This window comes from Triturus cristatus, chromosome 11, assembly GCF_964204655.1.
Source record: "Triturus cristatus chromosome 11, aTriCri1.1, whole genome shotgun sequence".
NCBI classification, from domain to species: domain Eukaryota; kingdom Metazoa; phylum Chordata; class Amphibia; order Caudata; family Salamandridae; genus Triturus; species Triturus cristatus.
Genome location: NC_140594.1, coordinates 226,533,590 through 226,561,145, shown reverse-complemented (window position 1 = coordinate 226,561,145; position 27,556 = coordinate 226,533,590). Strand labels below are relative to the sequence as shown.

The window sequence follows — 27,556 nt, the reverse complement described above, 5'->3', positions numbered from 1 at the left end:
AATAGAGGCAGTTGAACAAAAAAAAAGTCCCTAAGCGGAAGGAGATAAGTCCTAGGGCTGATCTCCAGAGCCCACAATGTACATACACATATAAGTATATTCTAAAGTATTTATAAGAGGTCTCGAATGCTCGTCCTAAAAACGTGCCGGGCAACTGCAAATTGAAGTCTACCTGCTCAATGCTGCTTATGAAAGCCTGACATTGCTGATAGAGATGCATAAAACATGTGTGCACAGACTTGGCTTTTTGCACAAGAGATTCCAATTGGCGAATGCCATGGTTCAGGGTTGTGTCCCAGCTTCAGGATAGAATAACTATACTATTCTGCAAGGTTCACAAACACAAGCAAATTATACAACGACAGCACCATCTATACATTTGAGAGCACAAGAGGGGCTTTTGGCATCAAAATAGGACAATACATGACATAACACTATTGTTAGAACTGTCCAATTGATGAAGGGTGTGGAAACGACTGAATGTCCAACATTTACCCTGTTACATCTTATACTGATGCACAGTTTGGGTAGGAAGGCAATTTTTCGTCATAAGCCTATCTGAAAGTGAACACATGAAAATGTTAGAATACACTAAACAAGTGTCTTATAAAACCTAGATTCATATTCACACAATGTAACTATCTACATCAAGAATATCTCTCCCCGAAGGGCATACGTAGGATGCATGAGGGAGCTGGTGATCTATGTCCCAGGTGTCATGCCCTCAAAGCTTATCTCTTTCATATGGTGTGTCACTGTTCCCTAAAAGGCAAACACTGGGATACTGGATGTGATAGAAAGACATCTAACATGGAATATGGTGTCCTGTATAGGGATGCCTGCCCAGGTTGAGCGAAACACAGCACCATCAGTAAATGTGTACAACATGACCTACAACTAAGCAAAAGATAATAGCCTTCAATGAAGGGAGTTCAATAAACCTCTCATGTCCTTCTGGTTGAAAGATCTACTAAGGTGAAAAAGACTGTAAATTACACACTCACAATGATGAAAGGTAGAGTTAAATGTAACACTTGGGGCATTAGGTGATAAAAATAATTAAAGGCCATCTTGATTGACTGACAACACCACATTGTATACACGCAAGATTCACTGCATGCAGCATACACTCTCTGATAGGGACACAGATATGGTTTCTTGCCTGGCTACTGCAAGGCAAGGGGAGAATTAGGATGCAGTTGGGGGTTGTCTATACGGAGATTATCCAAAATTAAAAGCTTGATATAGATGACAGCCTGCCGTTCACCAGGGTGGCTGAGGACCTTACTTCTGCCACCCTCATTAACTATTGCCTGCCATACTGAGAGATCACACCAGCCCTGCAGTGATCTCTGTAGCTTCAAACAAAGCACTAACAACTTACCTTTGGTAATGCCTTATCTGGTAAAGACTCTATCTAGCTCCAGATATCTTACCTTAGAATTGTCCCCAGTTGTCAGACTGGATCCAGAATGTTTTCATGAGCAGTACCCCTGCGTGCCGGTAAGTGGCATCAATCAGCTTCATGTGGCATCATCCGTGCATGCGACATGCGCTGTGCCTCAATAGGTGCCACCCTAGCGCTCGGAAATCAGTTTCTTTTTGCAACTTTCCACCCTATGAGCGCAAAGCCATGTAGAACACTGACCACTGGTATGGATGACTAGGGCCCTGAAATCCATCGCAGAGCAGGGAGAATGGGTGGGTCGGTAGGGAATCTGCGGCTAGATAGAGTCTCTACCAGAAATGGCATTACAGGAGGTAAATAATTTGTTTATCTGATAGAAACTTCTAACCGCAGATTCTTTACCTTAGAATAGATACCCAAGCAACACCTCCCCCGTTGCAAAACAAATTTAATACCAAAAAAGTCCTGCAGGTACGAACGGGCAAAATGCCCATCCCTATGGACCCAACTGTCCAGGCTGTAGTGTTTTGTTAAAGTTTCCAGAGAGGCCCAAGTTGCTGCCTAGCAGATGCCCAGAACCGGAACTCCGCTTGCTAACACAGTGGTTGCAGCCTTGGCTTGGGTGGAATGAGCACGCCAACCCTAAGGGGCTGCTTCATGGCCAGAGGCATTGCAGATCTTAATGCAGAACACAATCCATATGGAGATGGTCCGCTTCGGCACAGCCTTTCCCTTCTTCGCTCCGACATACCCCACGAAGATTTAGTCGTCCACGCAGAACTCCTTCATGCAGTCAAGGTAGAACGCCAACTCTCTTTTTGGGTCCAGTCGGTGAAGTTGCTCCTCTTCTTCAGAGGGATGTAGTGGAACATAAAAAGTAGACAGGCTGATGGGCTGTCCTACACGAACGGGAGTGATGAGTTTTGGTGCAAAGGAAGCTCTGGTTCAAAAAACCAGCCTGTCTGGGTAGATGCTCAAGAAAAGAGGCTTGGATGACAAAGCCTGAAGCTCACTGACCCTCCAGGCTGATGTTATTGCCACCAGGAAGCCATCTTGATGGTAAAGAGGCTGAGAGGACAGTTGTGCAAGGACTCAAAGGGAGAGCACATTAGAAATGTCAGGACAAGATTACGGTCCCACTGAGGCATGATAAAGAGAGAAGGAGGAAACATATGTGCAAACCTTTCAAGAACCTATGTACAATAGGGGATTTGAAGAGGGACGGCCGGTCAGGCAACCGCAGAAAGGCTGATATAGCAGAAAGCTAACGCTTTAAGGTGCCCAGAGCAGATCCCTGCTGGACAACTGAAAGAATAAAAAGCAGACCCTGAGAAAGGGGAGCGCAAAGGGGGTTCAACCTGCTTTTCTGCACACCATGCCACAAGCTTTCCGCTACGGCAAGTGTATATCGTTTTGGGGGAAGGACGCCTGGCTGCCAGAAGATCATCACAGACGTCAGGCAGAAGGTCGAAAGCTGTCAACTGCCGCCACTCAATTTCCACACAAAAAGGTAAAGCGTTGACAGGTTTGGGTGGAGGAGCCTCCCCGGCTGCTGTGACAGAATATCCTCCTGAAGAGGCAGCCTAATCGGAGGACCAATGGACATACTCAACAACTTGGGATACCAAGCTCTCTGAGCTCAGTCCGGAGCCACAAGGAGGACTTGGGCCCAGTCGTTCCTGATCTTCTTGAGAACTTTGGGCAGTAGTGGTATGGGCGGCAAAGCATATAGGAGGCCTGAGCTCCCCTCGAGACGAAAAGCAACTCCGAGAAAGAGCCACCTTGGAAACTCCAGCTTGCAGAACTGCTGACATTGCACATTCTTAGCGGTGGTGAACAGATCTAACCAAGGGTCTCCCCACTGCTGAAAGAGACATTGCACCACCTCCGGATGGAGATACCATTCGTGATCTGCTAGGCATCTTCAGCTGAGTTTGTCTGCCCTGGCGTTCAGAGAGCATGAAAGATGATGAACCACTAGGGATATGGCATGACAATCCAGCCATGTCCAGAGATGCAGGGCCTCTTGAGAGGGGGTCCAAGACCGCACCGAGCCCTGTTTCTTGCAGTACCACATGGTGGGGGTGTTGTCCATGAGCACCTGCACTAGCCTTCCCTTAATGGAAGGTAGAAAGACTTTTAATGTCTGCTCGATCCCTCGGAGCTCTAGAAGGTTGATGTGGAGTCTAGTTCCGATGGAGACCAGAGACCTCTGATCTCCACCTCTACCAGATTGCCACCTCATCCCAGGAGTGACACATCTGCCACAAATGGAAAATCTGGTTGTGGAAGGGAGAAGGGTCTGCCGCTGAACCAAACGTGGTTCGTTAAGCACCACTGCAGAACTTTTGCAGTTCCCTCCGAGATATGGACCATGTTGGAGAGATTTCCCTGATGCTGCACCCACTGGAACTTCAGGTCCCACTGCAGAGCCCGCATATGCCTGCGGGCATGTATCACAAGCAGGATGCAATCCCACTGCAGAGCCCGCATATGCCTGCGGGCATGTATCACAAGCAGGATGCAATACGTCATGAGGGCCAGTAGCCTCAGAGTCAGTCTCACAGAAATCCATGATAGAGGCTGAAGGTATCATAGCCTGAATACCCTGGACTTGAATTCAGGAGGATAGGTCCGAAACTGCACCACTGTCCAGAACAGTTCCGATGAAAAGGGAGCATCTGAGAGGCAGTCAAGTGTGACTTCGGCACATTGATAGTGAACCCCAGGAAATGCAGGAGATCCGCTGCAGTATGGAGGTGGAAGAAGACAGACTGGGGTAGACCCACCTTCAACAGCCAGTTGTCGAGATAGGGGAAGACTGGCACCCCTGATCTCTACATATGAGCTGCAACCACCGCCATCACCTTGGTGAATACTTGAGTGGCACTGGTAAGGCCAAAAGGGACCACAGCAAACAAAAAGAGCTTGTGGTCGACTCTGAACCGCAGGTAATGCCTGTGGTGGGCAGGACTGGAATGTGGAAATATGCGTCCTGCAAATCCAGCGCTACCATCCAGTCTCCTGGGCCCAGGGGAGACAGGACTTGAGTGAGCATGTGCATTTTGAACTTCTCCTTGAGGAAGAAACTGAGAGGGCGCAGATGGATAGATGGATGGATTTAGAAAAGGACAAAGGCATCTGTCCTTCTTGGGCACCAGGAAGTTGGGGGAATAGCAACCACCAGTGGCGTAGCTAGAATAGTTACCGGCTGTGGCGGTCCTCAAGGCGGCCGCCCTGCGGCTGTATGTAAGAGCGGGGGACTGGCTATACCTGCGCCTCCAGCCCTGTGGCCGTGTGTAAGAGCAGGGGGGAACTGGTGAAGCTGCAGATAAGAGCGGGGTAAGGGAGCCCGCCTCCCCCAAAACCTGTGCAGCCTGGGGCAGACCGCCCCCCCTCCCTTGCTATGCCCCTGGCAACCACAACCTACTTCTGCCGTCAGCATCTTCGCTATGGCTCCCTTGGCCAATATTGAATGATTGAATGCATTTATAAAGCGCAACGTTCACTCCAAGGAGCATCTTGGCGCTAGCAGAAAGAACTTAGAAATCTGAGGTGGGGAAAACTTAACTAACTCATGGGGAATAGGGATCAGATGAGAGATAGCACAGTGTGGTCTGGGGCAGGAAAGATCCAGGTTTTTAGAAGTTTTTTTAACTTTTGTTCAAGAGAGCTGTCAATTCCTGGCAGAGCAAGGAAAGATGGTCCTCCGTCAGCCTGTTGCAAGCAGGTGGCATGAGCGGAGGGGTAGTCATCATGGGATGGGAGTATCCCCTCTGGACAATATTCAGGACCCATCGGTCTGCCGTTATAGCCCTCCAAAAGGGCAGGTGATGGCGTATCCTGTCTCCTACTGGGCGCCCATGATGGTAAGATGGAAAACTATAAGGGCTTGGAGAGTGCAGCTACCTGGGGGTGGTGAACTGGCCTGACCTCTCGCTGCCTAACCCGCGAGGTCTGTGGGTACCGTGTCCTTAGCCATGCAAAGGATGGGAAGCTTGCGCGCCACAGTGGCTCGGCGGGTATTGACGCCACTAGAAGCCCCTTACGTGGCCATGATAGGAGCGAAAGGTGGATTGGGGTAGCGAGGGGTAATGTAAAGGCCCAAGGACCTGTCCATAGCCTTACTCTCCTTAAAGCAATCCAGCTCTGCATCCGCCTTGTCTCTGAAGAGGCAGCAGCCATCAAAGGGCATGTCCATAAACAACATTTGGAAATCCACTGAAAAGCAGGCTGTTCTCAGCCAGGCATGGCACCATGTGGCCACCATAGAGAAAACTGCTCTGCCCAGCGAGTCAGGGGTATCCAGTCCACATCTGATCACGAACTTAGCTGCATCTCTCCCATCAGCAACAGCCTTGGAGAGCATTGCCAGGGCCTCATCCGGAACCATGGGCAACACCTGCACAACCAAATCCCATACAGCATGGAAGTACCAGCCCAAAAGGCACGTGTTCATGGACCACAGTGCCAGGCTGGTAAAATAAAGCATCTTCGTCCCTAAGGTGTCCAGCCTCTTTGATTCCCTATCCTTTGGGGAGGTAGGGAATGTGTAAGGATTTACATGGGAGGTAGAGGTTTGGACCATCAGGCTCTCTGGGGTAGGGAGTTGCGTGAGGAAATTGGGATCCCCCGGGGAAGGGTGGTGGGCAATCATCCTGTTCACAGGACCCCTGTACTAGGCCTGGACCAGGTCCTAAGCAGGACATCAGTAAGGGCTTCATTGAAAGGGAGAAGTGGTTCTGAGGGAGTAACTCTCGGCTGAAACACCTCTGTAAAGACGCTCGTCTTGACCGCGACAGAAGACAGGCTAAGGTCCAGAACCTTGGCCGCCCTCCTCGCCATCATTGAAAAGGATGATCTCTCCTCCATAGCCACAGTAGGGAGAGAAAGCATGCCAGTATCTGTAGAAGTGTTCAGTCCATGGGCCTCTGGCAAGTCCTCACACCAGTCCATGTTTGGGTCTAAAGGCTGGTATTCCTCAGGGTCCAGAGACCCCTCCCAGTCCTCTCCAAGTCCTAGCCCATAGGAATAGGGCTCAGGCTCTGGCCTGGAAGGCATGACTCCAGTCGGCAACGGAGTCAACATCGGATGACGCCCCTTCGTCTCCATGTCAGAGTTAGGGATCAGAATGAGGACAGACCCGCCAGGGGGGCGAGGGAAGTGCTGAGAGTGTCGGCATAGGGACTGGCGCTCTGGAAGGTCGAGGTGGTAAGACCGGCCCCGGTCTAGATCCATCCATGGAACCAAGGGGACCGACTTGTGCCAGGGCTGCCAGTGTGGAACCAGTAGGGGCCCCTCCCGAACCTGCAGGGCCCAAAGGCCCGCCGGTAGGAACAGCCCGCTCAAGTATGAGGTGCATGTCCTCATAAAACTGTTGAGTGGGGTAACTTCAGATCCACCCAGGTGCTGGCTCAACGGCAGAGGCAGGCCTTGAATGTTGATGCTCCCTGATCTCGTTGGTCGATATACGAGGCGAACTTCAAGACCTCTTGGACTTCTTACTATTTTTCTCTTTGTGTAACTTACCAGAGTGGACTGACGACAAGGAATGCGATGAGACTCATGGACTCCGCGACCGATCGTGGGACCTTCTTGAGCGAGATTAGGACCGTTGTGGCATCGCTCATCCAGTGGCAAGGAGCTTGAGGGATCGCTTGCTCAATTACTTTGGTTGCATGGCGCGGCAATCGGCGCAGGTCTTCATGTCTTGGTCGAGTTCCAAGCACTAGATGCATACGAGGTGCAGGTCCGTCAACAACATCTGTTGATGATATGCACTGCAGGGCTTGAAGCCAGTCTTCCTAGCGGACATCCCTGCCACACCAGGAGGATAACTCTCAAAAAAACTTTGACAAAACATTAAAAAAGCACAGTCAAAAAGTGACTGAAGGAGTAGCTCTCTCTGGATCTGCGCTGTCTGGTGTGGAAAGAAAAGAACTGGCATCAGCGCACTGCGATGGGGCCCTTATAAGCACCACGCACATCACATCCAGTGCAGACAACACTAACGTCACGCAGAGCTTATCGATGCCACCGACCGATGCGCAGGGGTACTGCTCACGAAAAATGTCCAGATCCAGCCTGACGTCTGGTGATAATTCTAAGGTGAAGAATCTGCGCTTAGAAGTCTCTATCAAATTTAAAGAAATATTGAGGTACATGAACTAATTTTAAATAACATAAAACAGACACTTGTATCTTCACTGTCCAGCTAAGCCCATCATCATTCAGTCCTGGGAACCATTTGTGGTGGAGTACCCTGTCTATCAAACTCTAAATCGGGATCTAAGTAAAAAAGAGCAGAGGGAGACGCACAGTACTATAACTAATGCTGGACAATGGCCCATCCCTACTCATCCTGAAATGACCAAGTGACATTTATGCTTACCCACCAACCATCAGCTGGCACATTGTAACCGAGTTTCTTGACCAGATTTCATTACGCTGGGTTGAAATGAACTCTACTAGATGAGCCTGTTATATCAGCGCTGTGCAGCACACGCTGCTCTTGCATGTAATTTCGTAATGAGTGAAATTCTAAAATCAAGAGTGATTTAAAAATATGCTATACAAATGTGTTCTGAATAGATAATGTGAAAACGTCTGTTGCTGGTTATGCGTGGAGAGCCCTCTTAGTTGTATTTCGCCACATTATTTGCTTTTGTTTCTCCTCTTCTCTGAAAACCAATGAAAGTATCAATCACAAAAAACAAGATGCAGACTGATGGTTTTTGCTTGTGCTTTGATTTTAGATGACAACATTTAATAAATGCTTGGTAAAGGACTATTTGATCTTTAGTGGTTATGCGCTATGCTTATTTTCTACTACTCCACACTGTACTGCACAGTGTAGTTCTGATACTGATATTTAATTAACATTTTGTGTTCCAGGAGAAAGGTACTCGGAATCCAGAATTCAGAAGGTCTGCATGATGTTGGCGGGGTCCGCTGGCAGCTCGTGCTTTGCCTCTTTCTTATTTTCACTATAGTTTACTTCAGCCTATGGAAGGGAGTTAAGACCTCTGGAAAGGTACTTTAATAATAGTGCTTAATTAATTAACGAGATAAACTGCTTTATAATTTTTCAGGCAACTGATTACGAATGTTAGATGCAAGCGCTTCAGAAATATAAGACTAATTCTTATATTTTTACTTTTGAGTTCGTACATCATAAGACGAATGGAAACTAAGCATCAGACCAAAAACTGTGAGCTGTGCATTGACAAAAATTTAACTATTGTACATAAGGCATCTTGCTTGATTTCAGTTAAATATTTTACAAAAATGAGCATGTTACACTATTGACATTGTTAACGAAAAAAGTACAGTAATGATTTTTCCTGTATTATCAAGCACTGACAAAACCAATAGATTTGGCTTTTGAAGGAAAACTGTTTCTTAGCCATCCTTCAGTAAGACATGAAGAACAGGTACCACATTCTCAGCAGCACCGCATGCGAAACCTCACACACAGAAAAGGTACACCATTTACTGCAGCAATGCAAGCTTCCCACACACTAACACAGTAAAATAAAGCATGGGAGCAGCAGTGAAAGATTTCCTCACACAAAAGTAGGAAGGCTGCTTTAGAAGAAGTCGCAGGGAACATGTATTTCCGGGTGCAACATGGTTGAAGCACTGATTTGCATAGAGAGCAGTGTGACAAGAAGAATCAGCAGGCACAGGTGCAAGGAGAGGGAAGTGGAACATGGACACGTGCACAGGGATACAGACTCGGATGTCCAGGAGACACATAGACTGTCATTTATGAGGATTGTCGAATTGCTGCGGTAAAACAGCGATACCACACATTTCAGTGAGCCCTCCTTGCAACACCATGGATGCACCGTATTTACTGTACGTCGCTCCAGGTCACAAGGATTGATAGATACGTCAGGAATCCTGACATATCTGTTGGCGCAAAAATGGTGCATTGCTGGAGTGTGTCTAGAAACGGACTCAACTTCGGCAATGTGTAATTTCACATAGGGCAAGCCCCGTGTGAATAGGCCTGCATCAAGCAGGCTTAAGGATTTGATGGAGTGAGGCCGTAGAAGTGTTGCAGTGAAATCTCATTGATTTCACTGCAACACTTCTACAAGCCTTTTCTGCGCCGGAACATCCACCCTGCATACATTATACCTGTCGCAAAAAGGCCCTATCTGTCAGGGTCCTCACGATGATGGTGTCATGACATCCCAAATGATAGCCTCCAAAAGACTCTGCTGGCACACCATGCACTACCCAGTGCAGACCAACATTTTTCTCACCAGGAAGAGGTAGCCTCCCCAGGGCACTACTGTCTGGCCGACATAGCGGCAGCATTGTCGTTCCTCAGAGAGTTCTAGCAAGAACGGGGCTTTGGATCTTTCCCATTTATCCACCAATTACAGACACTCACTGCACTACTCCTCCTAGCCTCTGGATCTAAGAAGGTTGCACATCCCTAAATATAATCCAAGCTTCCTCCTTGTCATTTAAAGATATTATTTCTAGTATTTCTCAAGACTTGAGTTTAGAAGTAGGCCCTGCTCCAGCAGTAAGATTTATTTAAATATCATATTGTTTGGTTTCTCTTTGTCTTCCGGTATTTACAAGTTTGCTTTTACCATTGTAGATGCAGGAGTGCATATATCCACACTCCACCACTTGGACCAACTGTCATTAACTTTGTTCTATCTCTGTACGTCTGCATCAGAACTGCTCATCTGTCCTTTCCCCTCCCTCACTCACAGGAAGCATGCTCTGTTACTCCAGTATTACAAACATCGGTGGTCTAAGGCATAGAAATCGAACAATTACCCGACATGCTGGGCGACTACTCCCTGAGCTTCAGGGCCATTGCTTTTCTTTTCAAGTAAAAAACTCCTGCTTTCAGTGTACTATTTGTTTATTTATTTTTAAACAAAAAGGTTAACAAAGCAGAGACAAAACAACATGGTACTTGCTCGGCAAATGCTTATGCCTTCAGAGCAACATCCTTAGAAAGATTCCTGCTATACAGGTAGTGTATTTTAAAAAAAATGTTTGTACAGCGGGAACAAAACAACATGGCGCTTGCTCAGCAAACGTTTCTTCCTTCAGAGCAACTGCTGTAGAGCGATCGCTGCCATACAGGTAGGCAAGGAGGCCAATGTCTTAGCTGATCCAACGAGCTGTTCAAAAGTCTTTAAGTGGGCCTATACACGATTGGCCTAGTTCTCTTCCAGGGGAATCCCCATCAAAGTAATAAGCACTAAATAGTCCCACCCACATGCAGGATCCTGGAGCACTTTGCAAAATGTATATCTATATATGAGCAAGCTCTTTGAGAAGACAAACAGTGCACATGTATAGAAAACAATAGACTTTGCAACCTAAAAGTGCTAGAAATGTCCAACTTCCCTTTTTTTCATTATTAAAAATATCTCTAATTGCAGTAATATAGCCACTGTATCCAAAGTGACTAGAAATATGAGCCACAAACCTGTTTTTTAAAAGAAAAAATGAGAAGGAGGGAAATATTAGCATATTGGCTGCACAGCTGGCACATTAAAACTGGTGCCATGAATTTAAGGGCCGCACTCTTACTCCAGTGTAGCATAATGCACCTGAAGTGACAGTTAAGTCAGTTCATTTTTACGGAGATAAAGATTCTTGGCACAGAAAAGTAACCTCTGCTATAAACGCTTGTCTGGGGGAGGGCGGGGAGGTTGCTTATGACCCTGGAAGAGAACTAGGATTACCGGTAAGAAACTAGTCCTTCTCTTCCAGGGAATCCTCAGCAACAGATACAAAGCCTGAATAGTATAGCAAGTTTATCCCACTGCAAGATTCGTGGACAAGTAGAAAAAAGCAGAAATGTTCCCACGTTTACCCAAAACGATTCCTCAAAGAGGTCTGACCTACTTGGGCATTTACTCTCCATGTATTGACATCCATGTAACAGCTCTACATTTATCCGAAATGGGTAAATTTTCTAACAGACCCATAGTTTCTACTTTTCCCCTAGTTGAATGAGGTTTATATTTAGTAGGGAGGGAACTATTTGCTAACTGGTAATAGAACACATTACAAGAAAAAATCATTTGGGATGGATTTTGTAAAAGAGGAGAGAATAGCCCCAAGAGGACCCTAGTTTACAAATAGGTGGTCAGTTTGTCTAATCTCTTGTTTTGTCTAGACAAAATGCTAGTACTCTTTTGACAATCAGTGAATGAATAACTCTTTCCGATGGATTTGGGAAGAAGGTTGGCAAAGAAATTGTTTGATTTACATGAATATCTGATACTATCTTTGGAAAAAAGGTTGAGTGGGTTAAATTGTACAAGGTTCTTTTAAATATAAGGCTTGAATTTTCCAGACTCTGCATACATAAGTAATAGATACGACAAAGGCTGTCTGTCATGATAAATGCTGTAGAGTTGCCTTGTTCAAAAGGTTCAAAAGGTGGACCCATCAACTCTGAAAGCACAATATTACATTTTTGTGGTTCAGATGGGTCTGATTGAGAGGAAAAACCTTTTTCATACCCTCTAATAAAACCTTCACTACTGCTATTTTGAAGAAAGAGATTTGTGAAGGAGATTTCCTATATGCAGTAATTGCTGAAAGGTAAACATTTACAGACGTAAAGGAAAGACCACATCTTGCTAAGTGCAAAAGATATGTAATAACCACCTCCTCTTTGCACGTAACATGGTTATAGGTATTCTGAACACACCAGATGCAGAACTTTATGCCCAAGTGGAAGGTCTCTTTGTCTACTTCAAGCTGTCTGTACAGTCATGACAGACAATAAATATCTGTATTGCAAGAATTCAGGAGCCAATCTGCTAAGTTCAACGATGGTAGGTTAGGATGTAGAATCTGGCCCCTGAACTTCTATAAGTATAAGTATCAATCTTGCTTTGGAACATCATAGCTTGATCACTACTGAATAAGCAGGATGGGAGCAAAATATTGGAGAAATCTCATTGACCAGTTGATTAAAAGGACATTCTCCATTGACCCTGGTTAGCAGTATCTAGAGGCAAAGGTTTGTCATTGTTTTTTGTTTGCACCTGCAAAAAGATCTATTTGAAGATAACCCCATTCTTTGAAGATGCTGTGCAATACTTATTCTTTGAGGTTCCAGTCATAATTTTCTTGTATTAGTTGCCTTTGGGGTATCTGCTTGAGCGCTTTGTAACCCTAGCAGATGGACCGCTATAATAGTTAGACCTTTTGCCAACAGCTACTTCCAAATGGAATGGTATGAGCCTCCAGAGACAGTTGTCTCTAGCGTGTTGCTCCCTGCTTTATTGGATAAGGCGCTGTGGTTGTATTGTTCATCTGAACAAAAAGGGGAGTCATTTTTAACACATAGATGAATGACTTCGGAGCTAGATGGGCCATCCTCAACTCCCACAAACTGATGAGATAGAACTTCTCTTTTCTGTCCACATTCCCTGTGTTTGCAGATTGTCTATCCACGCACACTCCATCCTAAAAGTGATGCATCTGTTACTACAGTTTGAAAAAAGAATATCCAAATGAAATGGAGAGTCAGAAGGTTGATTGCTTGACACCACGACAGGAGTGATTGTAGAGCTTCTTGGGATAACGTTAGCATGTTCTATCAGCTTCCTTATTTCTAGTTCCATTCATGCTTCAGGCATTTCTGTATAGGCCTCATCTGGAGTTAGAAAACTGTATCAGGCCATCGATCCCAGTAAAGAGGAAACCTGTTGTGCCATTGGACAGAGTGTTTATTGCAGACTACATTACTGTTCGATAGAATTGAGTCTCTCCTCCGCGGATACACTTTTGCGACAATAGTATCTTATGTTGCTCTCAAGTAGTAATCCTTTCCACTAGAATAATTATTTACTTTGAAAGGTGATTCTCAATCCCAGCTTTGCAAAATGTTCACCGCCAGATGGAAGTGCTACCTTATTAGCTCTGGATTTGATTCCTTTATTAGCCAATCGTCCAAATATGGTTAAACAAAGGCCTATAACTTTATAGACGAGCAACTACCACTGCTATGCACTTTGAAATGATGCGAGCAGCTGACTTGCGGCTGAAGGGAAGAACTTGGAACTGGTTGGGATGTTTTAGTACCACACATCTTAGAAATGTCCTGTGCCTCTTTATGATTCCAATGTGGAGATATGAGTCTTGAAGATCTATTGTGCACATACAACACCCCTAGTGTAAATGGGGGTAGATCTGGTGCAAAGCCAACAATCTGAATCTTTCTTTAGCCTTTTGTTTGTTAGTCTCAGATAGGGAAATGTGTCTAAATTCTCATTTTGGACCTTTATTTTGCACCAGAAGATATCAGGAATAGGTTCTTGTTCCTTTTTAGTAAGAAGGTACTTCCTCCATTCCATTATTTTGAAAGAAGGTCTCCACTTCCCCTCGAAGCATGTTTTGATGAAAATGAAAGGAATTCTTCGGTGTATAGTAGGTGAAGGATTTTGGAATTTCAGAGAATATCCTCTCTAAGAAATATTCAAGGCCCATTTGTCTTTTTATGTTCTGCCACTCTTGGAGATGATTTGAAATACTTCCCCCTGTTGGAGCGACTGACACAGATGAGAGAAGGAAGGTCTCATTGTTTAAATTGAGGTTTTCCATCCTGGAACAGCAAGTATTTGTCTGGCTCTTCTGCCGTTAGAATATCTTCTGGGGTGATAAGTCTGTCTTTGCTGCTATTGTTGCAGCTGCCATTGAGGGGTTTGAACCCTCTGTGGGAATTACCTCTCGTCGTAGGGCTTGTAAAAATCCCCTGAATATTTTTTTTTGTTTCAAGACCTACTGCTTTCAGCATGTCCATTTCAGTTTTCATTCGGGGCATCTCATCCCGTCATCGGCATGAGAATCAAAGAGGAAATCGCCTGAAAATTGCGTGTTGAGAATTCTTTCCTGGGCTTCTGCTTTTAAGCCTGTTAGCCTCAACCAAGCATTAAGTCTGAGGCACAGTTCATGGCAATGTCAATGGGCGGACAGGTCTGAAGCATATGCAGGAGCACTTATGACCTGATTAGATACCATCATTCTTTCTTGAAGAATCTCTTGAAAGTCTTCTCTCATGTCCCTTGGAAATTTCTCTGTGAATCTTTGAAGAGAATCCCACAAGACACTGAGAAGCTCTCTGACCAATTAACAAACAAGTCCGAAGGCAGATTTTCTTTGTAAGGTCATGGTACTCTAAGGTGACTTGCAGTATCCTTAAATTGTACGCCAGGGGTTACTTAATTCCTTACAATACATGTCACCCCATCACATTCCTCAAAAATTAGTTAAATCCTTGGTGTATTTATTGCTATTTGTGTTGAAAGAGATAGCATGCTTACAAACGTGAAGAATAAAAGGAGATTCTCTAGTGCAAAATTAAACACATCAAAAAAGCAGTTAGGTATTTGTTGCAAAAAGATATCAGAATCAGTTTAACATAAATCAGATTTTAAGAAAAACTGTATTTCAGAATGTATAAAAGCATGCAGATAAATGCTATCTTTCTATAATTACCTAAGGCATACAAAAAATAAACGTTGCCATAAATATCTACTTTCTGTTAATCACCCTTCAAGTAGAATAACAGCAGAAAAAAGGAAAGACAAATATCGTTTTTTTTTTTTTAATGCAGCTTTTAATTATGCTCCTTAACTTGCCTTTCACCTTGGGCTGACACTGGCAGCAGCCACTGTGATGTGAGATCTCAACTGTACTATGTGATGACGTGCGTCACAAGTCACCTGTAATAAGGAAATTAGAGACATCGGGAACGAATGATCCTATTTATTATAAGCACTTATTCAACGTACCCTGCACACATTTGGGACCATTTAGCTACTTTTCCAGCACTTCCTGCTCCACTTATGCCACTTTTTTTGCAAATAAGTGTATAAAATACATTTCAAAATGAAATTTACTTAGCACTACCCCTATGATTGCAACCCAGTGTAATAAAAAAAATACGCATTTATACATTTTGATTTAGACCTGGAAAATGCTTTGCAAATGGACTGCATGCTTTGTAAGGTAAGTGACATTTATGGATGGATAGGCAGGAAATGGCTGGTCCTTGGTAATAGATGTTTAGAAGGTGCTGAAATAGCGAGAACACAGCACAAGTTAATGGAAAAAAAGGATAGGGGCTATTCACCATTCTGGAATACGTAAAGTAGCACTACTTTAGGTACTCCAGAATGCAGCTAGTAAATGTCTGGAAAGAGATCTCTGCCTCTTCTGTATGTAGATCTCTACACAGTAGCAGAGATCTAAGCACTTGTAGGTTTGTGTTAGTAAATGTGGGAGGGACAGAAGGGCGGGGTGGGGAAATGAAGAATAATTACTATGCAATGAGTTGGGTAGACAAATCAAGGGAGTTTAGGGATGGACATCAAAACAAATACATACCTACAACTAAGTCAATTTCCCATTCATAACCTATACATCTACATTTACCTCTGTAGTACTACTGTCAAAGCAGGCATAAATGTACTCCACCCCAGCCTCGGAGTCAAGCACCACACATGGCCAACCACTGCTACTGCAACACACGCCCATAGAAATCAATGAAGACAGAGAATATTACCAACAGACACACATATAATTTAAATTAAATAACATTTTGAAATGAAACTGTATTTACAACTATTTGTAAATGTTATTTCGTAATCAGCACAATATTTTTTAAAAATCATATTGTAAATTATAACTTTATTTAAAAAAAAAAGATAAATAATTATGAAGAAAATTAAACAAACCTTGCAGCCAAGATTGGGATACATTCAACACCAAGGATATTCTGTTGGAAAATTAACATTTAGGTTAATTTTCTTTGAAATAATTAAATAAAATTGAAAAAATAATTTAGTCACAGCTTAATATTATGTTACATTTTAGTGCAGATCCCTTGTTACTGTGGTAGTCCTATGTGAAATCGGTCATGCACTCACCTGGTTCCAACTGAGGAGACGACACTGAAGCCATTGCTGGACCTCCTACCCCTCCCAAGGACTCAACATGCCTGAGGAACAAAATTCTTAGTCAAACCCCATCCCCAAGAGGGAAAGGGTTTAGGACATAATAAGAAAAGAGAGACTTGCAGTACTGGTTCTGGTCAGCAACTGTGCAACACAGCATTAACCAGAGACCCTCTGAGTCCCCTATGTAGATGTGCACAGGGCCATGACCTCTGATTTTGCGAAGATGCACTGCACTAGAAATAACAAGAAGAGGCAATTTTGGAACTGGCACTTTCTGGTTGGCATAGGCGATGCCCCAGCCAGGCACAACCTACTAATCCTGTTAGGGATGGGTGATTACTCACACTATATGACCTGCGCTCACCCTTGTATTGCTTGGCACTGAGCAGTCAGGCTTATCACAGAGGCAATGTGTACAGCACTGGTACAACACTCACTCACAATAAATAAACTGTGCACCACAAAAGAGACTTCACACGTGATGTATGTAAATAACATTTGTATTAAAAAACACACAATAATCAACCCAACATAAACTGTATGTATTTCGGGGCATAAATCACACTTGGAAATATTACTGGCAGTACTAGGCTCAATCATGTTGAATTGACATTAACACTATGCATATTTGGACAGATCCTTCTCTAACGCCCCCCAGCACCCCTATGCGGTGCAATACGTTGTCAACCCCAGACCCACCCCAGAAATTGTTAGCATTCAATACCACACAGTTATAGGGTGCACCCCAGGTCACAACGATATAAAAAATATGTACATATAAAGAATTATAACACTTTTTAGCAGCACTGTGGGCCGAGGCAGCGCGGGTAAAACTAATTTCAACAGTAGTGTTCTTCTGGCAAGAAATCAACGTGTAAGGCAACACGGCCAGCCAGTGTCATGAAACACAGGCGGTCCGCAGACTGTCACTCCCACACTCCGCACTGATACATGGTGCAACGGACATCAGGCAGGTCTGTACGGAAATCACCGTAAGGCGTTAGTGGGTATAAGGACGGCAGTGAGTTTCTGGAAGACGCTAACCAGTGGCCCCCATCTGACGCGTGGCGTTTGCCAAAATTATTATTGTCCTGAGATTATTGTACCACTTTGCTAATCTCCCAGTCATTCCTTCTCACCCCTTTTGCCGGGAGCTGGACACACTACTCACCTCTCTTATCTGGGGAGCGGGCCGACACAGAGTAGCCCTGTCTAAATTACTCCTGCCAACGGACCGAGGGGGTCTGGGTGCTCCAGCCTTTGAAGCGTATTTTTTAGTGGCACAGCTGCAATGGCTCTCGCACTGGACCATGGAGTGTCACATGGGCAAGACAACCTCTGATGTGGAGCACATACCCCTGCCTGCACTTAGGCACATACTATTACCTGGCACCAAGCCCCAATGCTCCTACCCAGAGCACGTGTCTATAGCTCGCACCTCCATGTTGCGAATACATCGCATGTCCGCGGAAAAAACCCTTTATTCTCCACTGTTTCCATTGGTAGGGTTCCCCAACAATGAGAAATATTACACAGCCCAAACCCTGCGGGTATGGACCGACAGCTCACTGACAGAGCCGGAACCCCTCTTTGAGGATGAGCAATTGCAACCCTACAATCAACTGGTGGAAGAATATGATCTCAACCGGGGCAATTCCTGTTACATGGACGCATTATAGCCAGCAGTCGCCGGTTTTGGGATCCGAATGCAGGAGAACCACCGACACACCCAGTGATACATACCATACTACTTATGGGGGCGGGCAGACACTTAGGCACATGGCTGTATAAAGCCGTTCGGGAACTGCTACTCAAGCCATTGACCACACTGCGACAGACGTGGGAGGAGGACATGGACCGGCCGTTGCACGACAAGGAGTGGGAACAGGCTATAGAATACCCCAAAAAGGTCTCCAGAAACGCACGCTTTAAGAACATACAATTTGACATCCTACACAGGGCATACTTAACACCAGAGCGCCTACACCGCTTCTACTCAGATACGCAATTCCTCTGCCCTGATGCTCGGCTCCAGCAGCGGACTTCAAGCACATGTTCTGGGGGTGCCCCACGCTACAACGGTACAGGGACTACATTCATGAGACACTCCGTGCAACCACGAACATCTCAGGGGTCACTTCACGGGAGGCGTGCGCACTAGGCGTGTTTAGAAGAAGAAAAACTGATAAAGTACAGGTTTGATTCATGGCACTTTCCCTACTCCTGACAAAAAGGGGAATAGCCATGCATTGGCGAGACCCAGAGGCACCCCCAGTGTAGGCCTGGGTGGGAGCAGTTAAGAAATGGGGTGCAGCAGTGGAGAAAGCGATACGAGATGAGGAAGTGAAAGGAACACGCAAACACCACATTTCCATGGAATGGGCACAATTACTGTACCAATTTAGCCAGCAAGCCACATGGGACGAACCAGTCGAAGCACCCCAAACCCAGACAACGCCCATCACAATAATAGGACCCCGCGATGGACACACCGAATCGGAGTGCACACGAACCACGGTCACCCTATAGCAGTTCTTGCATGTGACCACAAGCCCAGGTTAATTTAGGGTAGATAATCACCCTCCCACCCGCATCTACAGCCGTAGGCCGTCAGATCACCCTGCAAACTTGGATAGAGGGCCTATCCCCCACGTCTACATCCCCCCCACCACTGACCCTGTATTAATACCCCAGTTCAACACCCAGATTACCAGTTAGAGATACAGGCCAGCAGTTTGGTATCAACACTAGTTGGCAGAGGATATAGCCCAATTGAGGGGACAGAAAATCACACCTCCCAATGACACCAAAGATAAGCGTAGCTCCCACACCAGGTACAGGTTTATAGACACCCTACCGAAGACACACAAACAATGTACATTACCTCAATATGCATGTACTCCTGGGTCTGTAATGACGATCAGCGGCAATTTTGTATGAAGATCGCTACCAATGTATAATCAACTGCCAAACCCATGCCAATCTATCTAAGCATGTAATTCACATATGAACCTGTGCTTCTCTGTATCTAAATTGTTAAAATCTAATGAACAAATTTAAACAAAAAAAATCAGGCAGGTCTGTACGGAATGTGCTCGTACACATACACACCCAGCACCGTAATGCTGTGCAACCGATACCCAGCAGGTCAAATGATTGCACACTGTAGACCTCATGGCCCAATCATCCCACCACCCTCCAGCTCACCCCAAATGTCCTAAGCCCACTGATGGAAGATAACCAGCCCGCCCCATGGATACTAGGCCACAGAAATCTGAAGTCACACTTAGTCAAGGTCCATGGGAAGTAGGTGGGGGTAGGTGGCAGGACTATTTAGGAGGCAGCTATAAAATGGGGGTTGGCAGCCACTCGATGCAGAGCAGAGGCGGGCTGCGGGCAATAGTCGGCCACTCAAAAGATTCCACAAGGGCCTTCCGGCACCAGCGCAGTTCTGCGAAGCACAGGGTGACCCGCTTCCGATCGCTCTCGGAAGCGGTCCTTCAACCCAGTCAGTCACTCTCACTACCCAAGCTCGAGCCAGGCAATATTACCTGGCAACACCATGTCGTCGGGGGCCAAGTGAGGAGAGGGCAGCTGGTCTGCCGTGCTGATGGCCAAAAAGGGGCAATGTGTAGGGCAACAAAGCCAGCCAGTGTCATGAAACACAGGCGGTCCGCAGACTGTCACTCTCACACTCCGCACTGATACATGGTGCAACGGACATCAAGCAGGTCTGTACGGAAATCACCGTAAGGCGTTGGTGGGTATACGGACGGCACTAAGTTTCTGAAAGATGCTACCCCTGGCCCCCATCTGACGCGTGGCGTTTGCCAAAATGATCATTGTCCTGAGATTATTGTACCACTTTGCTAATCTCCCAGTCATTCCTTCTCACCCCTTTTTCCGGGAGCGGGACACACTACTCACCTCTCTTATCTGGGGAGCGGGCCGACACAGAGTAGCCCTGTCTAAATTACTCCTGCTAACGGACCGAGGGGGTCTGGGTGCTCCAGCCTTTGAAGCATATTTTTAAGTGGCACAGCTGCAATGGCTCTCGCACTGGACCGCGGAGTGTCACATGGGCGAGACAACCTCTGATGTGAAGCACATACCCCTGCCGGCACTTAGGCACATACTATTACCTGGCACCAAGCCCCAATGCTCCTACCCACAGCACGTGTCGATAGCTCGCACGTCTATGTTTCGAATACATCGCATGTCCGGGGGAAAACCCCTTTATTCTCCACTGTTTCCATTGGTAGGGTTCCCCAACAATGAGAAATATTACACAGCCCAAACCCTGCGGGTGTGGACCGACAGCTCACTGACAGAGCCGGAATCCCTCTTTGAGGATGAGCAATTGCAACCCTACAATCAGCTGGTGGAAGAATATGATCTCAACCGGGGCAATTCCTGTTACATGGACGCATTATAGCCAGCAGTCGCCGGTTTTGGGATCCGAATGCAGGAGAACCACCGACACACCCAGTGATACATACCATACTACTTATGGAGGTGGGCAGACACTTAGGCACATGGCTGTATAAAGCCATCCGGGAACTGCTACTCAAGCCATTGACCGCACTGCGACAGACGTGGGAGGAGGACATGGGCCGGCCGTTGCACAACAAGGAGTGGGAACAGCCTATAGAATACCCCTAAAAGGTCTCCAGAAATGCACGCTTTAAGAACATACAATTTGACATCCTACACAGGGCATACTTCACACCAGAGCGCCTACACCGCTTCTACCCAGATACGCAATTCCTCTGCCCTCATGCTCGGCTCCAGCAGCGGACTTCAGGCACATGTTCTGGGGGTGCCCCATGCTACAACGGTACAGGGACTACATTCATGAGACACTCCGTGCAACCACGAACATCTCAGGGGTCATTTCACGGGAGGCGTGCGCACTAGGCGTGTTTAGAAGAAGAAAAACTTATAAAGTACAGGTCCGATTCATGGCACTTTCCCTACTCCTGACAAAAAGGGGTATAGCCATGCATTGGCGAGACCCAGAGGCACCCCCAGTGGAGGCCTGGGTGGGAGCAGTTAAGAAATGGGGTGCAGCAGAGGAGGAAGCGATACGAGATGAGGAAGTGAAAGAAACCCGCAAACACCACATTTCCATGGAATGGGCACAATTACTGTACCAATTTAACCAGCAAGCCACATGGGACGAACCATTCGAAGCACCCCAAACCCAGACAACACCCATTACAATAATAGGACCCCACGATGGACACACCGAATCGGAGTGCACACGAACCAGGGTCACCCTATAGCAGTTCTTGCATGTGACCACAACCCCAGGTTAATTTAGGGGAGATAATCACCCCCCCACTGGCATCTACAGCCGTAGGCCGTCAGATCACCCTGCAAACTTGGATAGAGGACCTACCCCCCACGTCTACATCCCCCCCACCACTGACCCTGTATTAATACCCCAGTTCAACACCCAGATTACCGGTTAGAGCTACAGGACAGCAGTTTAGTATCAACACTAGTTGGCAGAGGATATAGCCCAATTGAGGGGACAGAAAATCACGCCTCCCAATGACACCAAAGATAAGCGTAGCTCCCACACCAGGGTACATGTTTATAGACACCCTACCGAAGACACACAAACAATGTAGATTACCTCAATATGCATGTATTCCTGGATCTGTAATGACGATCAGCTGCAATTTTGTATGAAGATCGCTACCAATGTATAATCAACTGCCAAACCCATGCCAATCTATATAAGCATGTAATTCACGTATGAACCTGTGCTTCTCTGTATCTAAATTGTTAAAATCTAATAAACAAATTTAAGCAAAAAAAATCAGGCAGGTCTGTACGGAATGGGTTTGTACACATACACACCCAGCACCGTAATGCTGTGCAACCGATACCCAGCAGGTCAAATGATTGCACATTGTAGACCTTGTGGCCCAATCATCCCACCACCCTCCAGCTCACCCCAAATGTCCTAAGCCCACTGATGGAAGATAACCAGCCCGCCCCATGGATACTAGGCCACAAACATCTGAAGTCACACTTAGTCAAGGTCCATGGGAAGCAGGTGGGGGTAGGTGGCAGGACTATTTAGGAGGCAGCTATAAAATGGGGGTTGTCAGCCACTCAATTCGGAGCAGAGGCGGGCTGAGGGCAATAGTCGGCCACTCAAAAGATTCCACAAGGGCCTTCCGGCACCAGCGCAGTTCTGCGAAGCACAGGGTGACCCGCTGCCGATCGCTCTCGGAAGCGGTCCTTCAACCCAGTCAGTCACTCTCACTACCCAAGCTCGAGCCAGGCAATATTACCTGGCAACACCATGTCGTCGGGGGCCAAGAGAGGAGAGGGCAGCTGGTCTGCCGCGCTGATGGCCAAAAAGGGAACAATCCATAAATGGAGAATGAAGCAGGGGAGCCTCTCAGAAGAAAGTGGCACCCTGTCAGGTACACGTTGATCAAAGTCGCACCCAGGTCATCTGGGCACAACGTCTGCTGCACATTAATACAGGTCGCACCAGACTTTTTCAGTCACACATAAAAAAGAGTTGCAAATTCCGTACCTCTCTGGCAATGAAGCACAATGTCTGGTGCCTGTTGATATATGTCACACCAGACAATTCCAGTCACACACATTGAAGTGTTGCAAATTCCGTACCTCCCTAGAAATGTGGCACAACGCCCGGTGCACATCGATATTGGCTGCACCAGACAATTCCGGTCACACACACAGGTGCAAGTTCCCCAATGTCTCAAGAGGTCGAATAAGGTACTACTACGGTTATGCTCACATCATCCGAGGGTCACAACCTGTGATTGGACACCGAACGCAATGGGTAGACCGGCCTGCAATGTCAGCTGGTCACATGTTTAAGCATATCATTGGTTCTAGCGCCCAGACCAGCCTGCAGTTGCATGCTGGTGACCTGTTTCAAACAAACATCAGGTAAGCACCGCTTCCTAACATGGGTAGGAAGGGTGCAAGCACCTTCATACTGCATTTACAGTGCGAATGTCCTCTAGGACCTAAGGCCACAACAAGAGAATCAGCAAAACCTGGGATGTGTCCCATGGGGAGAGCCGACCCCCTAGGAAGGCAAAACCCACACAGGTGTTTTTCCCTACCCGGTACCTACCTGGCCACTCACCTACCCTGAGTATCACCCCTCAGGATACTTACACTAGGGCCGCTCTGGTGGTACTGATAGGCCCCCTCAGGATTGGCTAATGAGTGAGAAAGGCCAACCTGAGCATGACACAAGTTTGACAGGCTATTCCGGTGGGTGGCACAATCTGTGCGGCATACCGCTACTAGCTAGTGTAGTGCCCGCCCTGGGCATGTGGAGTACCTTTTTACAGGGCACTCACAGGTACAACACCAAAACCAATCATGTGAGCAGCCCTTCCTGGCATATGTAGGAAGGGCGCTCGCACTTCCCCGGTGCAGTACAGGGGGAAAGAGTCCTAAGGTCATGAAAAGAGAGTCTGCAAAAAACCAGGAGGACAAAAAGTAAAATGTTTTACGTAAATCCCCCTAAGAAGAGCCAGGTCCAACAGGCAATTGCCATAAAAAAAATACAGGTCTCTCAAACAATGGATTTGCAATAACTTTAATAAAATACACTTATAATCTCTTTCAGAAACACAGTTAGGAAACAGAATAACAGGAAACATGGATTGAAGCTATACACTCCCAAGGAATAACTTGAAATACAGATTATAGTTACTGTCAATCCCAAGAAAACACTAGGAACACAGATCTTGGTATAGGGTTCAAACATGAATCAAGCGCTCAGAGGAGAGTTCTCTAGGCACTACTGATCATCAGAGAAAAAGAGAACAAAGTCTCTAGTCCTTGTATAAACACAGTTCAAAGGCCAAGGTTGCAGGAATAGTCTGGAGCAAGAACAAACAAGTTGAACTGGAGGAAGTCACTGAGAGGACACCTGAAGAGAAAGCTATAGTCTTGAAGACGCCAATACTCCAACCTGCTTACTACTATTGAAGTCCTGAAGGATAATGCGCACTGACCTGATATCAAGTACTTAGCCGAGTACTTCAACTTGTCCTAAAGAAGTCTTGAGGTCCTGACTTAGGAACTCGCTAAGGAACTGGAGCAGCTGAGCAGGTGGCGGAGATGAAGGATGCTTCGAGGAAGTTGGAGCCAAGACAATAACTGGAGGAGCTTTGAACTGCAGATGAGAAGTGCGCTGTCCAGGTCTGGTCGATTCTTCAAGTGAGGGGGTAGGCGGGAAGCTTGTTCCGCAGTGAGCGAAGGCCAAGCAAGGGGCTCAGGTTTGGGTGTGGTTTATATAACATGTTCAAGATCCAATCAATACAGCGGGATCACGTAAGGCACGTGGCACACATGGCAATCTGGAGGGTTCTCCAAGACTCCTGAAGGAAACATGTGTCAGTACACTAGCTTTAACATTACCAAAAGAGCAGGTGCAAACTAACGGATGGAATCACTCAACAGGAAAAAAATGTTTTGTTTTGTCTAAACGTGCACAAGGGAAAAGACCCTAGTAACAGCAAGAGCAAGGCAAGTTCAGGGAATGCTGGTAAGCTCAGGCATAATGAAATCAGAGGGATAGGGGAAACTCAGGATTAAATCATACCGTGCTAGAAGGCGCCACAGGGGTAGCGTAACACGAGCCCTGCTCACCAGGCCCACTACAGAGAGGGCACATGAGGGGGTTGTGACAAAAAACGGAGTTGTGAATCATGTTATAATATGTGTTAATAATATATTTATTTTAAAATTTTAAAATTAATGTTCTTAAAATTATCTATGACTATGACTATGTAAGAAGAGGAGATCTTCACAAACAGCCGTAAAGTCGGCCGTATGAATCTCCACCTCATTATGTGAAGGGTGGAGACTTGTAAGACTACATCTAGGCAGAGAACTCCACGCGGAAGTGGTGAATTCCGTCAATGAGCACATCTACAGCTAGGTGTAAGTGTAGATTTTCACAAAAGGAGATCTCCACATGTAAACTTACCTTTGTGAATAGGACCCACAGTGTGCTGAGCCACAGAAATGGAAGGAAGACTCTGATCATGGACAATAAGTCTCATAATCATATAAAAAAAGAAAGGACTACAGTTTCCAGCAATCTAACACAAATGGCCTATGTGTGTTTTCGAACAGTTTACTGTGTTAGGCTTGACATCCCTTTTCCTCTCTCTGTCCCTCTATACTATCTCTGTCTAATCTGTTCCTCTCTCTTCTTGCTTGTCTCTGAATTCAATGTCACTCTTGTCCTTGAAGCACAATTTAGGCATCTAAGGGCATATACCTCAGTTTATTAAGGGATTCATATATAATCTAGATTATTTGAAAAAAGTGATGCAGAAAATTTACAGTGTGTGTTGCTACAAGACATAATACATGTTTGACTTTATGATTATGCGTTTGTTTCCCAGGTTGTGTGGGTAACGGCAACTCTACCTTATGTGGTCCTTTTGATATTACTGGTCAGAGGAGCTACTTTGCCAGGGGCCTGGCGAGGCATTGTCTTCTACCTGCGGCCAAACTGGGAAAAACTTACAAGTACTGCAGTAAGTAGCTGCTGGATCAGTTATGTCTTTTTTTTAAATCACAATTGGGGGGAACTGCATTGTAAAACTGTCACACTAACTGCTTTTGTTATTCAAAATTACATAAATTCAGTTCTTAATATGCACATCGCAATGACTGATCACATGGTACACTCTCTTATAGCTTCACAGAAACAAGCATTTGCAATGCAATCGGTCTCGCATTTGGGACCTTATATGTATTTAGCTATGCAGCATATTAGCCTGGGTGCTGAAGCATCTACTGTTCTGGAGGGAAAGTAAGTGCCAAACGGTGTGATATGCCAGGTATGGGAACACATGAAGAAATGGTATAGTCCAAAGCTCTGTTTTTAATATAAAATCAGGGCCTTCGGTGGTCATATCACTGAAAATACAAGATTCAGAAAAAAAAGAAAGGAGAGAAAATTTGGGAAGCGTGGAGGGTATACCGGGGACTCTGATAGGGTGGAGGGTTATGATCGTAAAGCCTATGCTTGATGTCTCTGATTGGCAACATGAATGACAGATTTGAATGTCAAAAGCTTGATATGATTATTGATGTGCTCTTTGTGTGTGTAAACATGTCCTGGTTTAATAAAAAAGACCTACAAAAAAATGAAAAAAATATTGTCCACGGGTGCTCGTGGAAGACAATTTCTATGGACTGGAATCTAGAGAATGCTGTAGTGATTCTGGTATTTTACTGACCTCTGCTGGTCGTTTTCTATCAAGACAGTTAAATAGAGGCAGTTGAACAGAAATAAAGTCCCTAAGCGGAAGCAAACAAGTCCTAGGGCTGATCTCCAGAGCCCACATAGTACATACTCATTTCAGTACATAAGTATATACTAAAGTATATACAAGAGGTCTCAAATGCTCAACCCAAAAAGGGCTTTATGCTATTGTAATCCTAAGGGTCTTTAGAAAAGGTTGAAAGAGCGCCTAAAGCTTTTAGAATCTTAAATACTTTAGAGGAGGGAGTCAGACAGATCAGGGCCTTTTCCAAGTATTTCAGAAAAAAATGGTGTTGTTATATAGTATTAAATTGTATACTTTGTCATACACGTTGCACTCCATTAGGTACAGGGTTAGAGCCGTCAAAGGTCCTATTAAGCTCACTGAGATGTACGAATGTATCACTGGCCTTAAGGACAGCATTCACCGAGTCCTGATAGGATAACAAACTATGTACTGATATAGGAACCCAACTAATGGGTGAGTTTTTTGTTAAGGGCCATCAATGCTTGTATGCAATATGGCTCTTTTCCACTGACTGGAATGGCAGACACTATAGATACGGTAAAGAAAAGAATATGCTGTACCATAATATTTCAGGTTAATTTAATTATGTGCATGATATCCGACAGATGTTAAATTGATTGCTTTTGAGGCATTTTCCGGTGTGGCTGGCCATGTGTAAAACAATTCTGGGGGTACATAAAGGCATCAGAAAAATGTATTCCATAAACAGTCAAGTGTGTTTCATGGATCACTTAATGTATATATACTGTCACATGTGGGAGAGAGGTTGCCTACGCATTTGTTGTCCTCTCAAAAGTGTTCAATAGAGTCCAGAGACAACTTCCCTGGTGAAAACTGTTGAACATGGGATCCCATGGAAA

At 45.6% G+C, this 27,556-nt stretch overlaps 1 protein-coding gene across 1 annotated transcript in view; it reads left to right on the top strand.

The window, feature by feature from the left end:
• The window catches only part of LOC146783944 (sodium-dependent serotonin transporter-like), a 733,782-nt gene that overhangs the window by 474,328 nt on the left and 231,898 nt on the right, over nucleotides 1–27,556 (top strand). Inside the window, exons 4-5 of the mRNA XM_085633563.1 lie at nucleotides 8,303–8,441; nucleotides 25,800–25,934. Coding sequence (XP_085489689.1) covers nucleotides 8,303–8,441; nucleotides 25,800–25,934 — 274 coding nt within the window. The remainder of the gene's footprint in view (nucleotides 1–8,302; nucleotides 8,442–25,799; nucleotides 25,935–27,556) is intronic.